The sequence below is a fragment of the Dunckerocampus dactyliophorus genome, chromosome 2 (assembly GCF_027744805.1).
Source record: "Dunckerocampus dactyliophorus isolate RoL2022-P2 chromosome 2, RoL_Ddac_1.1, whole genome shotgun sequence".
NCBI classification, from domain to species: domain Eukaryota; kingdom Metazoa; phylum Chordata; class Actinopteri; order Syngnathiformes; family Syngnathidae; genus Dunckerocampus; species Dunckerocampus dactyliophorus.
Window position 1 is genome coordinate 5,725,852 of NC_072820.1, and position 23,643 is coordinate 5,749,494.

At 43.6% G+C, this 23,643-nt stretch overlaps 2 protein-coding genes and 1 pseudogene across 2 annotated transcripts; 1 reads left to right on the forward strand and 2 right to left on the reverse strand.

The window, feature by feature from the left end:
* Nucleotides 1-1,836: 1,836 nt before the first annotated feature.
* LOC129177927 (myocilin-like) lies at nt 1,837-4,320 on the forward strand. The gene is made up of 3 exons (XM_054769564.1): nt 1,837-2,421; nt 3,081-3,179; nt 3,247-4,320. Exons 1-3 carry the CDS (start codon nt 1,941-1,943, stop codon nt 4,038-4,040), a joined length of 1,374 nt encoding a protein of 457 aa, XP_054625539.1. The 5' UTR covers nt 1,837-1,940; the 3' UTR covers nt 4,041-4,320.
* Nucleotides 4,321-5,253: 933 nt separating this feature from the next.
* On the reverse strand, nt 5,254-17,571 carry LOC129176800 (polyisoprenoid diphosphate/phosphate phosphohydrolase PLPP6-like). Its single transcript, XM_054767213.1, has 5 exons — nt 17,370-17,571; nt 16,287-16,349; nt 13,186-13,652; nt 7,394-8,550; nt 5,254-6,569 (listed from the first exon to the last, which is right to left on the reverse strand). Exons 3-4 carry the CDS (start codon nt 13,562-13,564, stop codon nt 8,129-8,131), a joined length of 801 nt encoding a protein of 266 aa, XP_054623188.1. The 5' UTR covers nt 13,565-13,652; nt 16,287-16,349; nt 17,370-17,571; the 3' UTR covers nt 5,254-6,569; nt 7,394-8,128.
* On the reverse strand, nt 14,037-14,157 carry LOC129177937 (U5 spliceosomal RNA; annotated as a pseudogene).
* Nucleotides 17,572-23,643: the final 6,072 nt, after the last annotated feature.

Sequence of the window (23,643 nt, forward strand, 5' to 3'; positions counted from 1 at the left end):
GCGTCCTCCAGAAATATCGGAAAAGTGAGGTCAATTCCTTTACTTTTGCTATAGACTGAAAACATTTGGGTTTGACAGAGAACAACATTTCAGCTTTCATTTCCAGGCATTTACATCTGGATCTGAAACACAACCTTGTTTGAACCCACCCATTTTTCAAGTATTGAAACATGTGACTGACAGGTGTGTTTTGCTGCCCACGTGTGTCCTACTGCACTGATTATTCAATCAATAAATAGCACTGAATGCATACCCTCAGTTTCAGGTTGGGTAGGATAGGTTTTGCCTGTGTACACTGCATTTAGAGGTCAAAACAACACGAAAACCAGAGATCTGTCTATGTGTTAAAAACAAGCAATTGGGAACCTATCCATCCATCCATCCATCCATTTTCTACACCGCTTCTCCTCATTAGGGTCGCTGGGGTATGCTGGAGCCTATCCCAGCTGACTACGGACGACAGGCGGCGTACACCCTGGACTGGTCGCCAGCCAATCGCAGGGCACATATAGACAAACAACCATTCACACTCACATTCATACCTATGGACAATTTAGAGTCACCAATTAACCTAACATGCATGTTTTTGGAATGCGGGAGGAAACCGGAGTACCCACGCAACCACGGGGGAGAACATGCAAACTCCACACAGAAATGCCCAACGGAGATTCGAACCCAGGTCTTCCCGATTTCCTGACTATGACTGTGTGGCCATTGGGAATCCAGAAGATGGGAAATCAATCAGAACCATAGCAAAAGCATTTGTCATAGCCGCTACAACCATTAGGAATATTTTAAAGAACAAAGAAATCACTGGTGTGCTAAGCAACAGGCATTGAACAGGTAGACAATGACTGAAACACTGTGAGAGCTGTAAAGAAAGTCCCTAAAACATCAGCAACAACCTGCAGAGGGTAGGAGTCAAGGTACCGCTATCTACTGTAGAAGACTTCATGAACAAAAGTGCAATGGCTACACCAGAAGATGAAAACTACTCATTAGCAAGACGAATTTGAAGGTCAGGTTGGAATTTGCCAAAAAGTACAGTGATGAAAAAAAAAAAGTAAAAATATCATATCGTATCATAGCCGTAGTGAACATTATAGGCTGCTGACGCCATCAGCATGGACACTGCAGTGTCTGCAACCTCACAAATACGTAAGCATACAGGATCCAGTGACTAGAAAAACAACTTTAAAAGGACATTAATTGGGTGTTTTTAAAGCATGCGATGGTTGTGAAAAGTATGTGTTTTGGTTGGAAGAACAATTAAACCTTTCATAGGACCCAGTCTGAGCACCTGTGTCGGGCAGCCTGCCTACATTGGTGCAGACAGGAGAGCAACTAAGAGTCGGCCTCGGGATATCTTGAAGCCCCAATCTTGGTCAACACATGGTGGCTGCACGTTCACAGATTCCTAAACGCTTACCCTGCAGCCCTAATGTCGAACCATACCGGTCATTAACTGCTATTACTGCAAATGGCACCGTGGTTTGATAGTAAAACTATCACTTACGGAGGAAGTAAACAACATAGCAGCTGACATCCAGTAGACACATAAGGGATGCTGTCCAGTCAAAATATCCTGCAAAGACATGACCCACTGCTGAGACACAACCAAAGAATTGCCTACGGTGGGGGGGAAAAACAGCATTGTATTTTTCCACTGAAACAGTGTGATTTTCACATTGTTTTGTCTCCATCAGCACTCTACAAAAGGCGACGCACGTGGCTCTTTACAAACACCCCACAAACACCCCACCCTTCACTTCCTGGCACGTTCCTTCTCTCCTCCCACACTGTGACAGTTGACTGTATAAATATCCCTCTCGCAGCATTGCTGGAATTCAGACCCTGACCTGCACTGATCAGAAAGGTGGGAGAATAATTTTGGGGGTGCGAAACTTCAGAGGACAATTAATTCAGTTTTATCCTGCAGAATGTGGCTCCACGTGGCTTTTCTGTGTCTGTCCTTCCTTACGTTGGCCAGTCAACTCCAGGCTGAAGATCGAGCATCCCTGCGTCGCTCCAGTGACGCTGCTGGACGTTGCCAGTACACCTTCACTGTGGCCAGCCCAGAGGAGTCCAGCTGCACGGGGGGCAATGGGAGACCCGAGATGGAAGGAGTCCTGTCCCGACTCACCCTGCTGGAGGCTCTGGTCAGCCGCCTGATAGCAGGAGCGGACACCAGGAGAGATATAGGAGCTGAAGTTGAGGTGGGCTTCCAGGAAAATTTCTCCCATCTTACAGGGGAAAGAAACCAGCTGCGCCAAGACAAGGACCGTCTGAACAGACAGGTCCAGGACCTCCAGGCGAGGGTGACAGAGCTCAGCCAGGAGGCAGACAGCCTCAGGCAGAGCTGCATGAAGACAAACACCTCAGCGGATGCTCGCAGTGACATCAACCACAGACCTGCCAGTGGTATGTTCACATTAACACAAGCATAACAAAGCAAAATCATGACACAACTGGCATCGTCACTGTTTTGTTTTTTACTTGAATGTCCTGTGGCTTACAAGATGATGTGTTTAAAGGGGTGACAGGTCAAGTTGCAGTGACGGTCTCAGGTTGAGTAAGGGCATTGGAATTTACAGGACTCGGTCTTACATTACGACTTTGTCACTCATGCATGTCTTGTTTACGTGCTGCTCATCATTTTCAGGAAAGCCACAGCGGGGTGAAAGGGAACCTGCTGGGCACATAAATAAAGAATATTACGACTTAAGTAAATGGCAGATCACTTTCAGTATATACATTCGCAACTAATTCCTGCTAAACAGTCTGAAATGTGGGCGTAATAGAAGTATAATTCTGTCCCTCAAGGCCCAATCTACCGTACCAGTCTGAAGTTTGGATACTTTCTTGTGCTACAAATGAAAAGGTGTTCCCAGATGTTTGATTGGTACAGTATATGAATCCATAGGGTTCTTTATTGGACTCCTGTGTACGTTTAACATAGCCACAAATGCGTGAGCTGTGTTGGCTCATTTTGACAGCACAAAGGCAGTGCCTTAGTCAGAATTATGGGGTATGTTTCAGAGTGGTTCAGATCCCTGAAGGTCCAATCTACTTTTTCCCAGATGGTGGCTATGATTTTGGTAATGGTGCCTACCAGGAAATGAAGGCTGAAGTCACAGAGGTTCCTGCATCCCGCTTCCTTCCTGATGGAAATTTCTCTGGTAAGTTGATGCCTTTTGATGCTTAAAACCAAAAGTACCACATTGCAAAACTGTGCCTTTTGTTCAGGTTGTGGCGAGGTGTTGTCAGTGGGAGATCCAGTGTTACATCAGAAGGCTGACGGTATCACAGGGAAGTACGGAGTGTGGCTGCAGGATCCTGAGCCCCAAGGCACTCCGTACACCAACAAGACCGTGTGGCGTATCGACACCGTGGGCAAAGATGTCCGTCAGCTGTTTGCGTATGAAGACATGGACCAGTTTTCCCGTGGCTTCCCGATGAAGGTGCTCATCCTGCCCGAACCCGTCGAGAGCACAGGCGCGACAATGTACCGCGGCTCCCTCTACTACCAGCGCAAGCGCAGCCGTACTCTTATCCGCTATGACCTTGCCTCAGAGAGCCTGGCATCACGTCGAGACCTACCTCACTCAGGCTTCCACGGCCAGTACCCTTACTCATGGGGGGGCTATACTGACATTGACCTGGCGGTGGACGAGCAAGGTCTGTGGGCCATCTACAGCACGAGCAAGGCGAAAGGCGCCATTGTGATATCCCAGCTCAACCCTGAGAGCCTGGAGGTGAAGAACAGCTGGGAGACCAACATCAGGAAGAACACCGCGGCCAATGCGTTCATGGTGTGTGGTCGCCTGTACACAGTGGCCAGTTACTCGGCTGCCAACACCACCATCAACTATGTCTATGACACTGCCACCAGGGCGAGCCGGGCCCTTTCTGTGCCCTTCAAGAACAAGTATCGTTACAACAGCATGGTAGACTACAACCACAACCAAAGGAAGCTGTTTGCCTGGGACAACTTCCACATGGTTACCTATGACGTTCGACTGGGTCGGGCTAACAACTGAAGAGGACAAAAAAACTGAGAGCGGGAGGGGTCTGATCAAAGTCAATGTGATTGAAAAAAACATAATCAGCAGTTAGGATGCATGTCACATGTCCCTTTTGCTGCCTGTCATTCGCTCTTTCTCTCTGTTGCCATGACAAATCCCCGCCCCCATTGTATTTGTGCAGAACTAGAATCTATTTTTTCTATTACCTTTGTAAATAGGATGTGCTTGGATTTGTACAGCAAACATTTCACTCATAAATGGTGTGTACTGCAGTGTTCCTAATAAAATACAGATAATGTCCCACCTTTTTGAATCATTACATGATTTACATTTCAAATAAATGCAGACACACGTTCTGCAAATGTTGAGCAGAGATGTCGGTCTCACTTGAATGACATAAGCAGATTACTACACACAGCAAAAAGCATTCCACTGTAGAATTAGCTGTGTTGATGTGAAAAATCTGCTGTAAACCTATTACAGTATTGTACTGTACACACTCATTCAATGCCCATTTAACAAAATGATATACAGTTACTGATAGGGTAGACAGTACTGCCATCAGTTGAACACATAAACCAGCCAGTTGAATGTTTCTCATCAACCTTCGCCATCACATTTGAATTTGCTGCTGCTCAATTGAGTGATGAAGTGATTCACAAATGACAGGGTTTTATCTGTAACCTAGATCAAACCTACTGTATAGACCATATGTATACACCATAGTATGTATACAGAGGAGGACAAGTTGTGTCAAAAGATTCTGCCTTTACTGCATGTACGCATCATGTAAAATGGACACCAGCCTGACAGTTTTCATCAAAACTGAGTATTATTGTTTTAGCAAAGGCAGAATTTTTGACACCAAGGCTGTATAAACATCAATATGTCGTCATTACATTCAGTATAAATGTATGTAAATGTGTACCAGGTGCCTCATCAGGTATAATTTCCATTTCTCTCACCCAACATGTGACCCAATTCTGGTTACATGGCGCCCTCTGTAGACAAGCACGTACATTAAGCACATACACAAATACATTACAGCACAGTACAGTAATCCCTTCCGTGCTTTCAATTTCGTGGCTTCACTCTGTTACGTACAAATGTATTTTACGGAAAATAAACCACAAACTGACCCATTATGAGCACATGCTTTTGGGATAAAAGCTAGTGGTCTTCTTCAGGCTAGATGAAGCCTTGTAAAATGAGATGGGATGTGTTTAATAACAGTAAGGAGACAGCAACAGCTGATGGAAACTTGCATGAGTTGGCCGCACCTGAAAGCACTTAGACTATCATACACAGCACTAGTGTGCAATATATGACGGATGTGAAGAACCACCAACTGAAGTACAATTTAAAGACATTAAAAACTGTATTAAAATATACAACGTTATTAATCTTTTGACTGACACTGGTAAAGAAGCATTTGTCTAACAATGTTTATTACTGAGCTGCTTCATGTACCCTACCTACCTTTGTCTGGAAGTACAGTACAGATATATCTTTTTTTGTTTTTAGCTTGGATATGCAGTATAATCTTCCATCCTGGTAGTCAAATTAATTCACTCATTCAGCACAGCATAAAATACATTTAATGCATTTAACTTGTTGCCAAATCTAGCTCTAGCTTGCGATGCTGTTTATGTAGTTCAATAAAGTTAAAAAAGGAAGGCTGGCAGCGACAAGAACTTCCAGCTCACGCACGCCCCCACCCCTCTACGGTGAGACAGAGTATTGCAGCACAACATGATAGTGCTCCGTTTTATTGTCCGATTCGTACGGATGAGCAGGAACAATGATGCCGCACTTATTTAAAAACATTACACAGGCGGAATGAAGTCATGGTTTATAATAAAATAGGATGCAGTGACTTCCCACAAAAAAATTTTCAATATCTATTAATTATTTATCCTTAGAGCCAGTCTGTGTCTTCTCTGCATTAATAATTCTTATTTTTATTTTATTATAACAGACTAAATACAGTCGTCCCTCATTTATCACGGTTAATTGGTTGCAGATGACATTTTGGATTCAGTGTTAATAAATAGAATATTTTTGTAGATATAGCATAAAAAACTGTTTATGACTAAATACGGTTTTAAACATTATTAGAGGCCTCTAGACATGAAATAACACCCATATAGTCACCTTTACACTCTTGTTCACAACATATTGTGCAACTATTATGCTGCAGGCACTCGAGACGGACGCTAGCAAGCAAGCTAGCGAGTTAGTGAGCTAGCAAGCTGTCCAATTAGCCTCAAATTTATTTCTTCTAAACTTAAGGGACCAAAAACTTACCACTTCCACACGGAATGGGGCGAGAACATTTTTTCACTCTATCATGTCGGACACGCCATGGCTGACATGCGGTGTTAATGTATGGTAAGGAAGGTCTCAATGTTTTGTGTCATTACTTAGTTCGCTGACGAAGCTCTTCGGATGAGGAGCGAAACGTCCGACACCTTCTTCACAGAAGTACAGATGACATCTCAAGAAGCCTTTCCCTCGTTGGACAACTCCTGTACGACTGAGAGCCTACACAGAAGTAGAAAGAAATGCATTCTGAAATACAAAATGTGAGTTGTGGACACCAGCATTTTGTTAATGTTCTGGTAAAACAAGCATATTCGCTTTGTTTGGGTTTAAAATAAGCTCTGAAAATAAATGTTACAAAAATGAGTAGCTCTTGGCCATTTTCATTTTGTAAAAGTAGCTCTCACAAGGAAAAACGTTGGTGACCCCTGCCATAGAGGTAGGAAAAACCTTAAACTGGAGGGAAATTTTGAGATTTGGGTCTAGTAAATTTACTCTGTTTCAATGCAATTTTTGTTAATTCGTGTTAATTTTTATACTGAACCATAATAAATGTAGTGAATGAAGATACATGTACGTATGTGTATGTGCGTGTGTGCTTTTTTTGGGTGAAGCAAGATGGCCGACCAATGGCTTCATGCGGTCAGCCGTAACGCCCCTTCCAGTAGTATAGAGTTCAGTGGTGTGACCACGGCTGAAGAGCTAGCAGCGCTAGCATTAGCAGCGTACTTTAGCCAATCATCAACACATCAGTAAAACATACGTACATTATAGCGATCTAATTGATCTTATTTATTATGTATAGTAGTTATTATGCATAGTCATATAGCCATAACTAGGACAGGAACAACATCAAATTTAAAGCACGGAATGAAAACAGAGTCACCATCCACCAGTACTAGCTTGTTTTTTTCCCAGAGAGGTTGTGTACCGAACAAATATGGACATTAGCACTCAATAAGGTCACCAAATCTTGCCTTTATGCATTCCCACATACTATCAGCATTTAGGATACAATATGAGGTGAAAAAAATGGTTGAAAATACCTTATAGTAGTCTTATCTGTACAGGGTGGGACAAAGTTAGAAGGTGCGTTCAGGGACCGTATACAAAGTGGGACAAAACGCTGCTCGCATTAAACATGCAAAAACTGGGGGATTTCTAAATGTATATTATTTTTTTACTAAAATGGCCCATATTTCCAACCTTTATAATACCTTATATAAAATATGATGGAGTTATCGTAGTTGCATATCAAACTGTTTACCACAAATAGATTTACAACAATACTTATTTCTAGCTACAATTAAGTGTGATTAATTATGAGTTAACTATGGACAAAATTCAATTACTCGCTATTAAATATTTTAATCAATTGACAGCCCTAATTTCAATATGTTTTGACTAATAAAAGACCATAGTCTACCAAAAAAACGTGATCATGTATTAATTAATTTCTGAAAAAAAACGCACTATAGTGAGGGAGTGATAATCGAACCTCACCACTTGAATGAATGACTTGAATATTAGGAACACCTCAGTATAATGTGGTGCATTTGTACACCATTGTTAAATTGGGTGCCAGCAATAAACATATCAGTGAACTACATAGCACATAAATTCAACCAAAAAAAACAAACCTACACATGAAAGCAGGCAAACAAATCACATGTGTGATGATAAGATTCATTTCATCCAAACACTAAAGATTTTTGTATTTACGGACTCATGCAGTCAGTACATATTCCCTTTTTTTATATTCCCACTCATTTTCTCCGGCCCTAATGTTTCCAATTGGCCATCCAGAGTCTGCCATAAGCCTTGTTCAGTCTCTCCTGCAGACTCACGAGCTGCAGGTCCTGCAGGCAGTCCCATGTCACCCATAACCTTTCCACAAGGTTGTACTGACAGTAACCCATTACCAAACCGAAGCCCACATCTGTCACATAGTGGCGGGCCAGCAGCACTCGGGACATGCTGACCAGGCCGGCCCAACACAGCACCAGCACTCGCATGGAGCTGGTGTCCACCAGCCGGGCTAATAGGAAGCGGGCGCACATGGCGGCTCGTGTGGCGTGGCCTGAGGGGAAGGAGTAGCGCTCGATGAAAAATGTGGAGAGGATGTCTGTGCGGTTCTGGGCGGGCCTTCGACGTCGGACCAGAGTCTTGACGAGTCTGACCAGCAGTAGATCCAACAGCAAAGCTGGGAGGGGGGGAAAAAGTCAACATGGAAACGTTTTCGTTTTAACATTAGATTCAATCATGTTAAGTGTGTCTAATGATGTGTTTTCCAGCCAAGACACACATTTATTTAATACATTTCCCACCGAATACATGGGAAAGTGAATCGCTGGTCTAGTGTACATTAAACAAATGAACTTCGCTCTTTATCTTTTTTTTCTCATTTTTGTTTTGACATTTTTCGTTTATACATTCACACACGAACTAATATACTTGGGAAACAGTTAGGTACCAAAAACAATGTGATTGTTTTTGTAAAGCGTGAGGAATTAACTTAAATTTCTTCGTAGAAAGGAGCTTTATGAAAGTAAGTACATTGACGGCGTCTATCTATGTCTATGGCTGTCTCTCTCCCTTCCCTCTGTTCTGTCTGCACCGCCCATTGTCTTCTGCATCCTGATTGGCTGTAGACCATTTTCACTCAATCGCCTCTGTGCCATTTCCTTTTGTGGTCATCGCCATCGCCAGCAGACTAGCTAACCGTAGAAGGCAAAGCAAGGCAAGGCAAGGCAAGTTTATTTACAGAGCGCAGTTCATACACAAGAAACACAGACAAGGAGGGTAAAATCACTTCATAAAATCATTCCATAAAGACATAAAATCATTCTAAAATCATTAAATAAAATTCCATCAATCATTCCATTAAAGAAAAGATTAAAAATGAAGAGTGCAGATAAAATACTTTCAGTTGTCATATGCACAGTCGAGCAGAAGTGTTTTCAGCCTGGATTTGAGCATTGCCAAACTTGAGGATTGTCACACATCTTGTCGCATAGAAGAAGAAGCTAATGATTAAAACAATCTTCGGTTGAAGGAGGAGGACGAGGGGGAGGGAAATACGACAGGAGCAAAATGTTTTAACAAGGGTATTGAAAACGCTACAGCCAGGATGAAGAGGCATGGTCAGGGAGTGAAATACACGCGAGTCACTTAATAATTTTTTTGTGTCCAACCTAGTAGGTTGACCAGTAAAGTTCAAACTAAATTTGAACTTTGAGAGTGTTTCAACAAGAGAGAAATGTAAGAAAATGTTAATGCCTGTCTGAGAAAAGTGCATAAAGTGTATGGTGAGGGGTTTTCTGAACTTAAAGCATATAACAATTGTCAAAAAATAATTTTGGGAACCTATCTCCTGTGATAAATGAGGGAACACTGTATAGAAAACCATAAAACCTTGTTTCGGAGGTGTTTTAATGGCGGTCTTTGTAGGCGGAATAGGTGTGTCCCATTACGTGCAGTAATGAGCTGTCTCTTTTATAATTTAGAACGCACAGAAAAGAGAAAGGCGTGTGTGTTCATGTCTTACATAAGGATTTTGAATGATGGGCAAAATTCCCCAAAACAGTGTGGTTATTCTTTTAAACGTTTGATTTTTGATGACGCTATAACATAACTACGAAATTAATTAAATTCTGACTGGGCTGCAAAGGTACTTTAGTTCCACTTTTGCAGTCCACTCAGAATTTATCAAGCACGACCAGCTAGTGTTGTGCGTGCGCCAAATTACGCTCAAATTGTATTCATTATGGTCTTTAAAAGCTCTTAAATTTGACTTGTTGAAACCTGCAGACACCCTGAATATGGACAAATGGGTGGATTATATTGCATTATTGGGATTCTTCGATGTGATGCTGCATACATAGTCTTTGTTTGTGCTGCACACACATTTTTGGCAATAATGCAATTCTTCCCATGTGAAGTAGCATTACTGCAGAATGATCTAGATTTTATTTTTGGACATTTTGGACCTTGCACATTCAGGTACGAATCATATTGTCAATAATTTCCTCCCAAAAGTCAGACAAGCCGTGATGTTTCCAAAACATGGCAAACCAGCATCACATACCCAGAATAGCTCTGGCATGTCATCACAGCACAATAGGCCTGCAGCAGACCAGCATGGGGCTTTTGTCTGTCACCCAAATAATCTGCACATGCAAATAAAGCATCACTTGTGTCGTGTGCATGTCACTCCGTGGCTCTGCTGGTGCCAGCTGAAAAAAGACTAACTTTCCATGACAGTGCTGGTTTCTTTTTTTCACTCGCACACACAGCTGGGACTCACAAAGCCTGCAGCCACAGCAAAGTGCAGTGCTTAAGTATAGGATACTGTAACTTGTGAAATACTTGTAAAGGTGGTGTTTTTGTACAGCTTGGGGGCAATATACGTAAGATGGCATTTTTTTCCCTGAAAAAAAAACAGGTCTATAGGTTCATACATGCCAACCAACTGGCCACCAGTGTTCCACACACACAGAGGGAGAGCTCACAGAGCACACACCACGCCCGGCGCATTTTTATTATACAGCGGTGTGAAAAAGTGTTGCCCCCTTCCTGATTTCTTTTTTTTTTTTGCATGCTTTCATACTTTTAAAGAGCGTCGTTGTCCATGAAGACATGGACCAGCGTTAAAATTACAGCAAAAAGTATGACGGTATTACAAATATATACAGTGGCGAGAAAAGGCGTTTGCCACCACCCTGATTTAATTTGTCACACTTAAATGTTTCAAATCATCAAACAAAAAAATATTACTCAATGACACAACTGAACATAAAATTCAGTTTTTAAATGAAACTTTTTATTATTAAGAGAGAAAAAAATCCAAATCTACATGGCCCTGTGTGAAAAAGGGATTGCCCCCTAAACCTAATAAGTGGTTGGGTCACCCTTAGCAGCAACAACTGCAATCAAGTGTTTGTGATAACTTGCAATGAGTTTCTTACAGCGCTGGGGAGGAATTTTGGCCCACTCATATTTGCAGAATTGTTGTAATTCAGCCACATTGGAGGGTTTTCCAGCATGAAGCGCCTTTTTAAGGTCATGCCACAGCATCTCAATAGGATTCAGGTCAGGACTTTGACTAGGCCACTCCAAAGTCTTTATTTGGTTTTTCTTCAGCCATTCAGAGGTGGACTTGCTGGTGTGTTGCGGAGCCCAAGTTGGTTTCAGCTTGAGGTCACCAATAGATGGTCGGACATTCCCATTCAGGATTTTTTGGTAGACAGCAGAATTAATGGTTCCATTTATCACAGCAAGTCTTCAAGGCCCTGAAGCAGCAAAAAAGCCACAGACCATCACACTACCACCACCATATTTTACTGTTGGTATGATGTTCTTTTTCTTACTTACTTTTGCGTCGGATGTAATGGGACACACACCTTCCAAAAGTTCAACTTTGTGTCGTCAGACCACAGAGTATTTTCCTAAAGGATCATCAAGATGTTTTCTTAATGTTCTTTTTGTTCAGCAATGGTTTTCGTCTTGGAACTCTGCCATGCAGGCCATTTTTGCCCTGTGACTTTCTTATGTTGTAGTTATGAACACTGACCTTAACTGAGGCAAGTGAGGCCTGCAGTTCTTTTGATGTTGTTGTGGGGTCTTTTGTGACCTCGTGGATGAGTCGTCAGAGCACTCTTTGGGTAATTTTGGTTGGCCGGCCACTCCTGGGAAGGTTCACCACTGTTCCATGTATTCACCATTTGTGGATAATGGCTCTCACTGTGGTTTGCTGGAGTCCCAAAGCTTTAGAAAAGTTTTTATAACTTTTTCCGGACTGATAGATCTCAATTAATCTCAGTTAAGTTATGTTTTAACAGGGGTTCAATCACTTTTTCACTCAGGGCAATGTAGGTTTGGAGTTTCTTCCTCCTTTAATTATAAAAAGTTTCATTTAAAAACTCCATTTTGTGTTGAGTTGTGGTGTCACTGACTAATGTTTAAATTGGTTTGATGATTTAAAACATTTAAGTGTGACAAATTAAATCAGGGTGGTAGCAAACACCTTTTTTCACCACTGTATATATTTGTAATACCTTCATAGTTTTTGCTGTAATTTTAACGCTGGTCCATGTCTTCATGTCTTCATGTCTTCATGGACAACAACGCTCTTTAAAAGTACTTTTTAGAAGCTTTTCGTAAGATATGAGCTTGTAAAAATAGAATATAAATCTAACCAACATATTCAAGCCAGCAGACATTTTGTTTGGAATATCTGAGTTGAGTTAAGTCATATAATAAGTGATGAAGTCACGATCGCATGGCTTTCAAACAGCAGATTTTATGATAGTGCTCATCTTGGAAGCGGAGTCGTCAAACAACTATAAAATATGATGACTAAAATACGATGAATTAGAGTCACGATTTAACTCAAGGCTGTCAAAAGTGCGGCCCGGGCGCCACAACTCATTGCTTCCTATTGTTAAAAATACAATAACCTACAAAAAATGGTTAACAAAAGAGCAAAAAAAGCATAATTTAATGAGGAAAAGTGGAAACGTTGATGATACTAATAACAAAGCTGACACAACAGCTTTTTTTATGATATATACAGTAAGTTTGAAGCATATCTATGCTGGATTGGTTACAAAATATATTTTCAGCATGGGGCTGTTAAAAAAATTTGGACATATTGAAAAAATGATTTAAAAAAGATCAATTTTGTCTAACGTTTTTCCAAAAGTGTCTTGAAAAAGAGGGGTCGTCTTAGATTGGGGTCAATACGGTAATTGTACCTTGTAAGTGAGCGAACATTGAGACTGTCTTACGCATTACGCACCACCATTGTTGTGTGCAACAAATACGCAGCGTCTCTTACCCAGCACCAAATTCAGCATGATCTCCTGCTCAGCCACGGTGTGTCCACGGAGGAGCGTGTACAGAGTGCCGACAAGCCAGGGGACAACATGCCCGGAGAATTCCACCAGCCTCACCAGAGGCCGTATGCTGCCCCATGGAGAACCCTCACAGGCGCACACACCGAGCCGTTTGCTCAGCCACAGATCGATGGCCAACAAGAAGCGCAGTGTGATCGTAAACATCGGTTGGCTCAAGCTTACAGAGAGCTCTTCGCTTTGAGCTCCAGGAGCCAAGTAAGAGCAGTTGGAGGGCCGGCGGCGACATTCCGATGATGATGATGACCGAGTTCCACACTGACTTCCACGGCAACTGTTCCGTCTGGACACCGGGGAGGACATGTTTGGTCTGGTGCCCCCAGAAATTGAGCCGCCCTTCTGTGTCGACCCCCCCTCTCCCAGCTGTGGGGCATGTGTTCACACTGGCAGCCTGCAGAGCAGAGCATGATGCAGCAATGAAAGAAACATTAACACTTTGTACCGGAGGACTGGTCTCCTGACACCATACATGCACAATAATGCAATAATTGACCCAAATATAAGACGACCCCTCAATATAAGACATAATGAAAGACAAAATCAAAGATGAATTCTTATTTTCAACCACGTTTTCATCAGAATGCGGCAATTTGTGGTCGGCGGCTGTTTTTTTATTGGCCTGCGGCACATTATAATAACATAATTTAACAAAAGCTTAAAAAAACCAGCAAAAATCGACAAAAATCTGCAATAATTTTACACGACAAAGTCAAAATATTAAGAGAAAAATAGTCGTATTTTATATTTTTTTTTATTTTTACAAGAATAGCATTTTAGTCGCATAAAGTTGGGGGGGGGGGCATCAAAAAATTGAACGAAACTCTTGTTGTTCCTCACCACGGAAATCTTTAGTAAAAGGCGAAAGATTTATACGATCTGAAGAGAAACAAGAGTGCACTGATGCATACGATGCCGCCATAGTCCACCCATTCCGAAAGCTACAAGTGTGAGTGACCGTGCAAAGTACAAAACACATTGACACAAAAAAGCTTATTCACTCAAATACGGTGGCCTAGAACTGCAAAACACGTTGCCAAAAAGCAAACGAAATTACAACTGCACCAGCTGGAAAGGGAATGTACCAAATCCCAGCGTTAAGTGATAAACGTTTTATTAGTTCAGTTTAGTAATGAACACAACAGCCCCAGTGTGGTAATATTTCAGTTTTAAACAGAATGAACAAGCTGAGCGCATGAATACCAACGGCAAAACTCATTCCACACAACATACAGGCATGTAATAAGTTGAGGTTTTTCAGTATTCAGTTTAAATTGTGCTTTATTTACGAAGCAGCATTCAGTGCAGGCATTGAGTGAATTTACGTATGAAACAGCGCCCTCTGCTGGACCTATAGTGCAATACTACACCGACTACTAACTCTTCATTGTGGCGAGTACATGATCTGTACTCACTCATTATCAAACACTCTTTCAACCATCAGTTATTAAGCCTGTAGCTTCCTTTTAGTAAGTAAAAACCTTGGCTATGATTGCACTACATTGTCATGTAGACCTACAAAGTACACTTGGAAGAACAAGAGGTGAATAAATGTATTGCAACTGATGTGAAACTGAAGAGGGGTAGGATTAAATAAGCTTTGCTTCTTCCTACTCCTTTTTGGACATGCAAAATTGTGAATTGTACTATGTGAAGTGCTACTGTTTGACTCATGTATGTTCAGGATGAATTAAAACCCTGAACCATGAACCAATACTGTTTTTTTTTCTCGACATCAATCCACTGTTAATTTACGTCACGATGGATTATTTAAATAACAGCAGCGAAGATAATTCGGCTCGTGAATGTACTATCCCTCGCGTAACTTACATGCTAAGCACAAAAAAGTGAATTTTCAGCAAGCCTCATCAATAAAGACTTTCAGACTTTGACTTTTAACAAGAGAGAAAAGCTCGCTTTCGCAGAAAACCAATAAATTGAACAAAACTCTTGTTGATCCTTCCCACGGAAATCTTGAGTAAAAGGCGAAGGATTTATACATGTACGGTCTGAAGAGAAGCAAGGATGTACTGACGTGTACGATGACGCAGTGGTCCACCCATTCCGGAAGCTACAAGTTTCAGTGACGGTGCAAAGTACAAAACATTGACACAAACACTTATTCAGTCCAATTATTGCCATATAGCATTACGACATTAAGACAGACACCACCAAAACTCATTCCATACAACCATACAGGCATGTAATAAGTTATATTTTATACGACGCACGGAATTCTGGGAGGATAGCAGAATTTCCGGGTATGCTACAAACACACTAGCCGGTTAGCTCTTTAACGAAAATACATCTGTCTGTGAATATGACAGGTCGATTAATGTAAATAAATACAGTATAAAAACAATTTTGAAAAACAGTTTGCTACCAGTTTAGCTACCGCTTTAGTGATCGTAGAGGACTACCGGAAGTACCTATCGTAGTTCGTGCTTGAACCTGGAGCTTCAAAATAAAGGAATAATTACGTTCATCATGTTGTAAACATTTGTAAATGTTATGCTCTCGCTATAAAAATATTGAAAACAAATGTGACAGGTATTCATTTTACAATTAAAGCAGTCTGATTGAAACTTGATGCTCTTAGACTTTTATTTTGGTCTATTTACAATTGCGTGTAGGGCAGACTTGTAATGGCATCCGGATTGAAGAACACACACCAAGTCAGGATCTGTACATTTATTTTCTGTGGAACAATGGCAAGGAGGGCACAATATTAGCGGGCACACACAGCAGCATCCCCTGACTTCAGCTGCTCCAACGTCCACGTTATGTTTGGTTTGTACAACATAATAGAACTGTTCACATTTAAGGATCCATTTTCTTAAAGTGACATTTCAATAACAAAAATAAAACATTTCAAAAAATAAAGGCTTCACCGGGCGTTCTAGCCCCCGTAGACAATGTATTTCTAAGTTTTATAAAGTGCACAACAAAGTGTATCTTATCTTAACAGTGAATGGTGCAATCCCTCCAAGTGCATATTAAACATAGAAACATTTGGCAATTAACATACCTGTGGAACAATGACAAGGAGGGCACAATATTAGCGGGCACACACAGCAGCATCCCCTGACTTCTGCAGCAAGTCACATAAAAGGGGAATTTTCGTCAGACTTAAGTGGAATATTAATGACGTTTTTTTTTTTTTTCCAACTAAAAGTCACCAAAACAACTCCACAGTGATTTAGCAACTGCTTATAATATTTACACATTCAATATACATTGAAAAGAACGATTTTTAAGCATTTTGTTACACACAGGAGCAGACAGCCGAGACAAGTCTTACCAGCTGCTCAAACGTCCATGTTATGGCAGCAAACACGCGTTTCTCCCTGTGTGCGTCGCTATAAAAGGTGCCCCTTGCAACAGCAACCGCAACAAAAATAAGTTCCATAAAAACACAAATGCAGGTTTTGAGAATGTTCACAACAAAAAGCACAGTATTTTAAATCAAAGATTTCACTCGGCTACACGTGTATTGGCTAATGAATTGAATAGCTCGGAATATCATCTATCCACATAACATCTTGTTTTTTTTTATTGGCCCTAATCGGTGACTTTTGCGTCCCCAAGAAATAAAATGCATATGCACAAGGAAATTCACTTAACCTTTTTTTTATCGAAACACTTTTTTTAAAATTAGACTTTATGATGAAATATAATTATTAATAATTAACGTATAATAATTAGGGATGTCCCGATCCGCATTTTTTGGCTTCCAATCGATCCGATCCTTTTGCAAAACATGAATTTGTGGAATTTAATATGGTTATGAAAATAGCTCTTCAAAGCATTAACAATAATGCAAACAAAGTATTGCTGTATTTAATTTTTTATTACACAGCATGACCAACAATATTGCTTGGCTTTTGTAACAAACCTCTGTGAGTCAGCTCCCTATTCCAATGAAAGATCTGATAAAAGATAAAATTTGAAAAAATGTGCGAGGATAATACTTTTCGGGTAGGATTAATCATTTGACATGGTTATAGATCAATTTGTGGCATGATTTATAATATATGACTTTTTTTGTTGTTTTTAAAACAAACTCCCTTCGGTGCAATAGTAATTTATTGACGGTGAGACCATTACTCACATAGGGATGCTTAGTGGGGTCGCCAGAGAGTGACCAAGGGCCACCACGTAGCTCCACCACGTAGCTCCGCCACTGCGCGTGAGTCCGGGCACCGTGAGGGGGAACTGCCGCTGTAGCTACGGAGCCGAATATCCAACGTCCAACGTGAAACTAACTTCACCACGGTACACCGCGGACATGTCTACATGGTGGTGTTGCATTTCCTTCTTTTTTTTTTTTTTCCTTTTGTCTTATCTTTCTTTACCTGATGGCATCGACTTTCTCTTTTCCATGTTTTGTAGGCATAAATTAATGACAGTTAATTGTAGGGTTGGGCATCGAGTATCGAGCATCGATGGGAACTAGGACTAACGTTCAAATGATCCCGAGAGCACGCAAATGTTCCTATTTCGATTCCTAGATTCGATGCCCACTTTGCCGACCGGAAGAAATAGCTGCGAACACCAATGAAGAAGAAGCTGGCGCGCACCAGTGACGAATAAGCGGCTAAAAAGTTTGGCTTAACTTCTGATGTGGAAGTTTGGTGTAAATAAAGGACGGGACTGTTAGCAACAGTCAAGGGACCTTCTCAACTCACACAACACACTTCCGGCCTTCAAAATAAGAGCATCTTCGGCTATATCCTCTTTACCTGTGTTCGGTTTCATAAACAATAGTTTACACCAACATCGAGACAGCAGACAAAGTATACTGCTTTTCAAAAGTAAACGTCTTTTGTGAAAGTGTACTCCCGTAAAAAAAAAAAAAGTTATGAAATTTACATGCATATTTGCATTTCCTTCTTCTTGCGGGTGGCGGGAGTCAAGTGGCAACCAGCTTTGTGGCGCATTACCGCACCTACCATGTTGGAGTGTGGCCCAGAGTTATTAACGTGACAAAAGCCGGCGGAAGCCGATATTATCCGATCGTCAAAATACAGCGGATCGGCAGCCGATCCCGATCCAGGCGATCGGATCGGGACATCCCTAATAATAATACAAATTCTTTAGAAATTGTATATTTTTGTGTGTTTAAAACAAAGTTACAATTCCCTCTTAAAAACCGAGGTTATTTGGTGTGTGTTGTACCTTCTTGAGAGGCTAACTGTCCCAGGTCTGAGTGGGAAGCTGACGCCTGAGGCAGCAGATATTCTGGCGGCCTAAAAACCTAAACCTGGTGGAGAGACCTGCTACCTGAGGAGAATTGTTGTGCCAGAGAAGATAAGTGAAGGAAAATGTTTTTGAAACGCCGATGGGGGCACCAATTTAGCACCAGTCTGGGATAATATGTCAATGATACCCATCTCTGCTCAACGGTCTAACAAAGATTATTGCGCGTGAGTTGTCCTTAATGTATCGCTTCAGCAAAGCCGTCAGTACGATGAGGGACAACCAGGGTGGGAGTACTGGGAACCATCCTATCATCATCATCAAAGAAATGTTGCTGCAAAAAACAACATCAATGATTACCTGTAGACCAACAGCACAACCAAACATACACTATGTCCAATTACTAGTTTTCTATCATGAGGGCAAGACAAAAAACTATTGAAAACATCACCACACATAATAGACAACCTTTCACAAACAAAATGACTTACCATACTACCTACACCAGGTGTCAGTTGTGGTCCACGGCCCACCGACGGCCGTCTGAGCTGAGAGGACTGCCTCTGGATACACACAGAGCAAGGGTTGAACATTTTTCAGCTTCCCTGTGCAAACACGCCACACGGTAGCCTTGGAATTCTCATCATTTGGAGTCCAGTGATCCCTCGTTCATCGTGGTTAATTGGTTCCAGACCCAACCACAATGTGCCGAGTGGAAGCCCTTATTTATAAATGGAATACTTTCGTAGGTAGCGCATAGAAAACCTGTTTTCAACCTTCTAAATATTTTTTAAACATTATTAGAGTCCTCTAGACATGAAATAACACCCCTATAGTGACCTTCACACTCCTATTACCCAAAGTAGTAGACATAACAAGAGAAAATAAGACATAAATAAGACTCATGCTCGTGTGTGTTGCAATAAATGTTTCCCCGATGTGTGGACAGGAAGTGACCTCGGGGATTCAGAGATGAGTTTTAGCTCGCCGTGTTATGATGACAATGACGACTATTATTATTATTATTATTATTAGGGCTGTCAAAAATAGCACATTAACGGCGGCAACTCATTTATTTAGTAAATTATATTAAAAATGTTAGCGTCATTAATGGATGTGTATCATGTCAAGCCCCATGCCTCTGTTATGATGGAGCTCCAACAGCACCCCCACACAGTCACACATAGTCCGATGCTCTTTTCTAACCTGAACAGCATACAGTCAAACTTGTCTATAGCGGCCACTAGAGGGAGTCTGCAAAAGTGGCCGCTATAGACAGGTGGCCTCTATGGACAGGTTGGCGTCCAGTTTGAATGTTGACCAGTAGAGGAAAAAAAAGAAAAAAAAGTGTGGGGGGGAATAATAATAATGTTGACCAGTAGAGGGCACTGCGGACTGCGGATAAAAGTTGTACAGCACTACTAGGCTTGTTATTATCATGGTTCATGGTTCATGGTTTTAATCCTGAACATGCATGAGTCAAACAGTAGCACATCACATAGTACAATTCACAATTTTGCATGTCCAAAAAGGAGTAGGAAGAAGCAAAGCTTATTTAATCCTACCCCTCATCAGTTTCACATCAGTTGCAATACATTTATTTATTGAGAGGGGGACAAAAAAAAAAGAGAGACAAGAGACAAGGACAACAGCAGCAACAACAACTGTGACAACAAGACCAGAACAACAGAAACATACAGAACGACATCAGCAAATATATGTCTGTGACAACTATAAAGACGAACAAGGACATAAGGGCAAAACAATATCAACAACCACAATGACAAAGCTGTCAATGACAATCACACATAATAGCAGTCATGAAATGATGAACTATGATAGTGATCACAATGACAATACTGCATTGAAACAGTCACACATAATAGCAGTCATGAAATGATGAACTATGATAGTGATCACAATGATAATACCGCATTGAAACAGTCACACATAATTGTAGTAATGAAATGATTATCCATGATAGTGAACAGAATGAAAATTACTGTAATGCACATCATTGTAAAAAAAAAAAAAAAACTATAGTCATACTGCTGATATCACCGTCGCTGTAATAAAACCAACAACATAATAACACCCTGGTTAACTCAGTGAGTAATGTGGGGAAGTACGTATGTACTGTGAGTGTGCATATGTACAGCTATCTCTGTATGTGAGGAAGACTTCATATATATAAAGATGCAAGAATGTGTGGTCGTGTAATTGTCACTGAGAATGCATGAAAGGAAAGGGGCCGCCTTCCACCTCCCAGAGAGCCCCGCCCCAAATAGCCAGGCCGAGCCCCGGCCGCCAGAAGGCCACCAGGCCCACAGAGGCAGGCAGCACAAAGATCAGTGCCCCAAGAGCCAGCCCAGAGAGCCCCCCCCCCCCCCCCCCCCCCCCCCCCGGGAAGACCAGCAAGGGGCCGAGGAGAGGTAATCCCAGCCAAGGACAGGGTGCCAGCGGGCCGGAGGACTGCCAACCCCTGAGACCAGCGAGAGATCACACCCCACAAAGGCAGACGGGTACCGGGGGCCACAAACCGGCAGGCCCAGAGACACCTCCACAACCGGAAAGAAGCCCGCCCGCGCCGGAAGTGCCTATTCCCGCCCACCGCCACCCCCACACCCAGGGAGCTGAGCCCGGCCCGGCCCGCCCCGGGCCAACCCCCGCCAGACCCCCGACACAGGGCCGCCCCGCCCAGGGATGCAGGAGGCACACCCTCCACCCACCCGGCAGAGGCACGGGCGGCAGAGATGTATCACCCAGCACCCGACCCCACGGAGCAAACCCCTGTATGCCCCCCCCCAAAAAATAAATAACTAAAATAAATAAATAAATAAATAAAAGTACACACATGCACGCACATACACACTCCTACGCACCCGTACGCACATACACACCCCTACGCCCCCACACGCACGCACATACACACTCCTACGCACTCAAGCGCGCACACACGCACGCACACGCACGCACACACGCACGCACGCACGCACACACACACACAGTGGTCGACCGCCCGACACCCGGAAGCCTCACCCTATCCCCCGTTGGTAACCCAAGGAGCAGCAGAGCCGGGGACCCCGGGGTCCCAGACATATAACCCAGAACCCAGGCGCGGAGAGCGCGGACCGCCGGGGAGCAGGAAGACACCAGGCCACACCCTCCCAACGGTAGGACGCCGCCAGCAAGGCAGACAGGGGAACCAGCGAGGAGGAAAGCGGCAAACTGAGCAGGCGGGCGGGAAAACGGGCGAGCAGCCAGGCGAACCACCACCCAGCGCCAACCGACACCCGCGGGCCAGCAAACCCCGAAGAGGGAGCGGGAGCACCGCACCCCAAGCCGCAGGGAGGCCAAGCACCAGAGCCGAGAAGGCGAGACCAGCAGCAGACCAGCCGACGGCTCCCACAAACCACCAGAAGCCAGACCAGCCACATGCCACCAGAGCCGACAGCGCACCACCCGCGCACCGAAGCCCCACCCCCGACAAGCCCACAGACAGACCGGGGGAGGCGAGGACACAGACAGCGGCCCGGCAGAGCACAAAGCGCAACGGCGACAAACGCCCAAGTGCCCGGCAGAGCACAACCCCCCCCCCCAGCGGGCCCGGCCCCAGGGCACCCGCCCCCCCAACCCCACCCCACCACCCAGGCCCACAGTACCCGCAAGCATGACCAAGCCCCAACCCACCAGCTGGCCCGGCGCCCCAGCAGCCGCCACAGCGCAGCAACCACCAGCCGCCGCAGCGGCACACGGGCCACCCGCAGCACCGGCACCGTCCCCCGGAGACCGCCGAACCCGCCCCAAGAGCGCAGAGGCGCCCGCAGCACGTGTCAGTCCAGGGGAAGCACCGCAAGCCGCCCCCCCCGGCGCAAGCCCCAGCATCAACAGGCCCCAGAGGGCCACCACAGGGAAGGGCAGGCGAACCAGACAAGGGCACCCCACAGGCCAGGCCGCCCCGGGCGAGCCACCGCAACGGCCAGGCCCCCGGCCACACCGGCGACCCTGGCGGGCAGGCACCGAGGTGCACGACGCACCCCAATCCAGCCCGCCCCACCCGTGTCTTACGCTTGTTTTTAATATTTTACTTTTGTCATTACAGCGTTAGTTCATCAGGAAGTGACGGGAAGTGACGGTGGGCGTCCCGAGCAGGAGAGCTAGGCTCAGTGCTAGCTGTGAGTTTCGAGAGAGCTCGGAAGTGTGTTTATGTTGGCGGGGATGTAAAGTCCTGCAGTGTTCTCCGCTGTTAATAAAGCCATTAAAGTGCATCGGCGACGTGAGTCTCTCCTTCCCCACAACAAGCGGCATTACAGTATTGACCAGTGCACAACAGGAAATAAACGGTGTCATTTCTTACAGGCATTGGCTGGACAGCTATGTAGTGGGGCTTGTTTAACCTTAGCCTTGTGGGCAAGCAGGAAGGAGAGACTATGCTGAGAGATGTGTGTGTGTTCTGAGCTGCTGTCTGGTGGCCGCGTTCAATAAATAAAATTGGCAGAAGCAACAGGAGAAGTTTCCTTCTTTGCTTCGGAGCTGAATAACACTGACAAGTTAACAGACTAGTAGCGAACGGAAAAGAAGACGGCTTTGTTTGTGTCAAATACAGAAGATGAGGACTTTGATGGATTTGTGGATGAGGATTGATGAAAAATAACGTGAGTACATTCTAAAATACTTCAATTAAGTACAACCCAACTCAGTTTTGCTCCCGCTGCCGCATGCATGCTAGCGTATGTTTTTTTTTATTGTAGCGTCGCTGGGAGCATGTCCTGTTCCCAGCCTAATTAGCGGTAATGTTTTGGTGCAAATGCTCTTAAAGTTACATGTTTGACCAGGAAATAGCAAGCTCAAAAGACAACTGACAGTTTGTGTGGATCTTGTGACTGAGCTAGGAATCAGTAATTAAAGTCTACACACGACGGCTTCATTGATTGAAAGACGAAACTTTTTCGTGCATGAAGCTTCTACTTGAGTTGGTAATTTGGCCGCTATATGCGGTCAGATATTGAGGGAGGGAGACAAAATGGGTGGCCGCTGACCGCGTTGGACAGGTGACTGCTATACACAGGGTCTATAACATGTAAATTTGCTGCGGGGGATTTTTCAGTGGCTGCTATAGGCAGGTGGCCGTTCTATAAAGGTGGCCGCTAGGACTGGTTTGACTGTATATGTATCTGCAACTCACT

Coding starts and splice junctions, on each gene's coding strand:
- LOC129177927 (XM_054769564.1), top strand. CDS start 1,941: ATGTGGCTCCACGTGGCTTTTCTGTGTCTGTCCTTCCTTACGTTGGCC. Junction 2,422..3,080: donor CAACCACAGACCTGCCAGTG/GTATGTTCACAT, acceptor ACTTTTTCCCAG/ATGGTGGCTATGATTTTGGT. Junction 3,180..3,246: donor TCCTGATGGAAATTTCTCTG/GTAAGTTGATGC, acceptor CCTTTTGTTCAG/GTTGTGGCGAGGTGTTGTCA.
- LOC129176800 (XM_054767213.1), bottom strand. CDS start 13,564: ATGTCCTCCCCGGTGTCCAGACGGAACAGTTGCCGTGGAAGTCAGTGT. Junction 8,551..13,185: donor CATGCTGAATTTGGTGCTGG/GTAAGAGACGCT, acceptor CCCCCCTCCCAG/CTTTGCTGTTGGATCTACTG.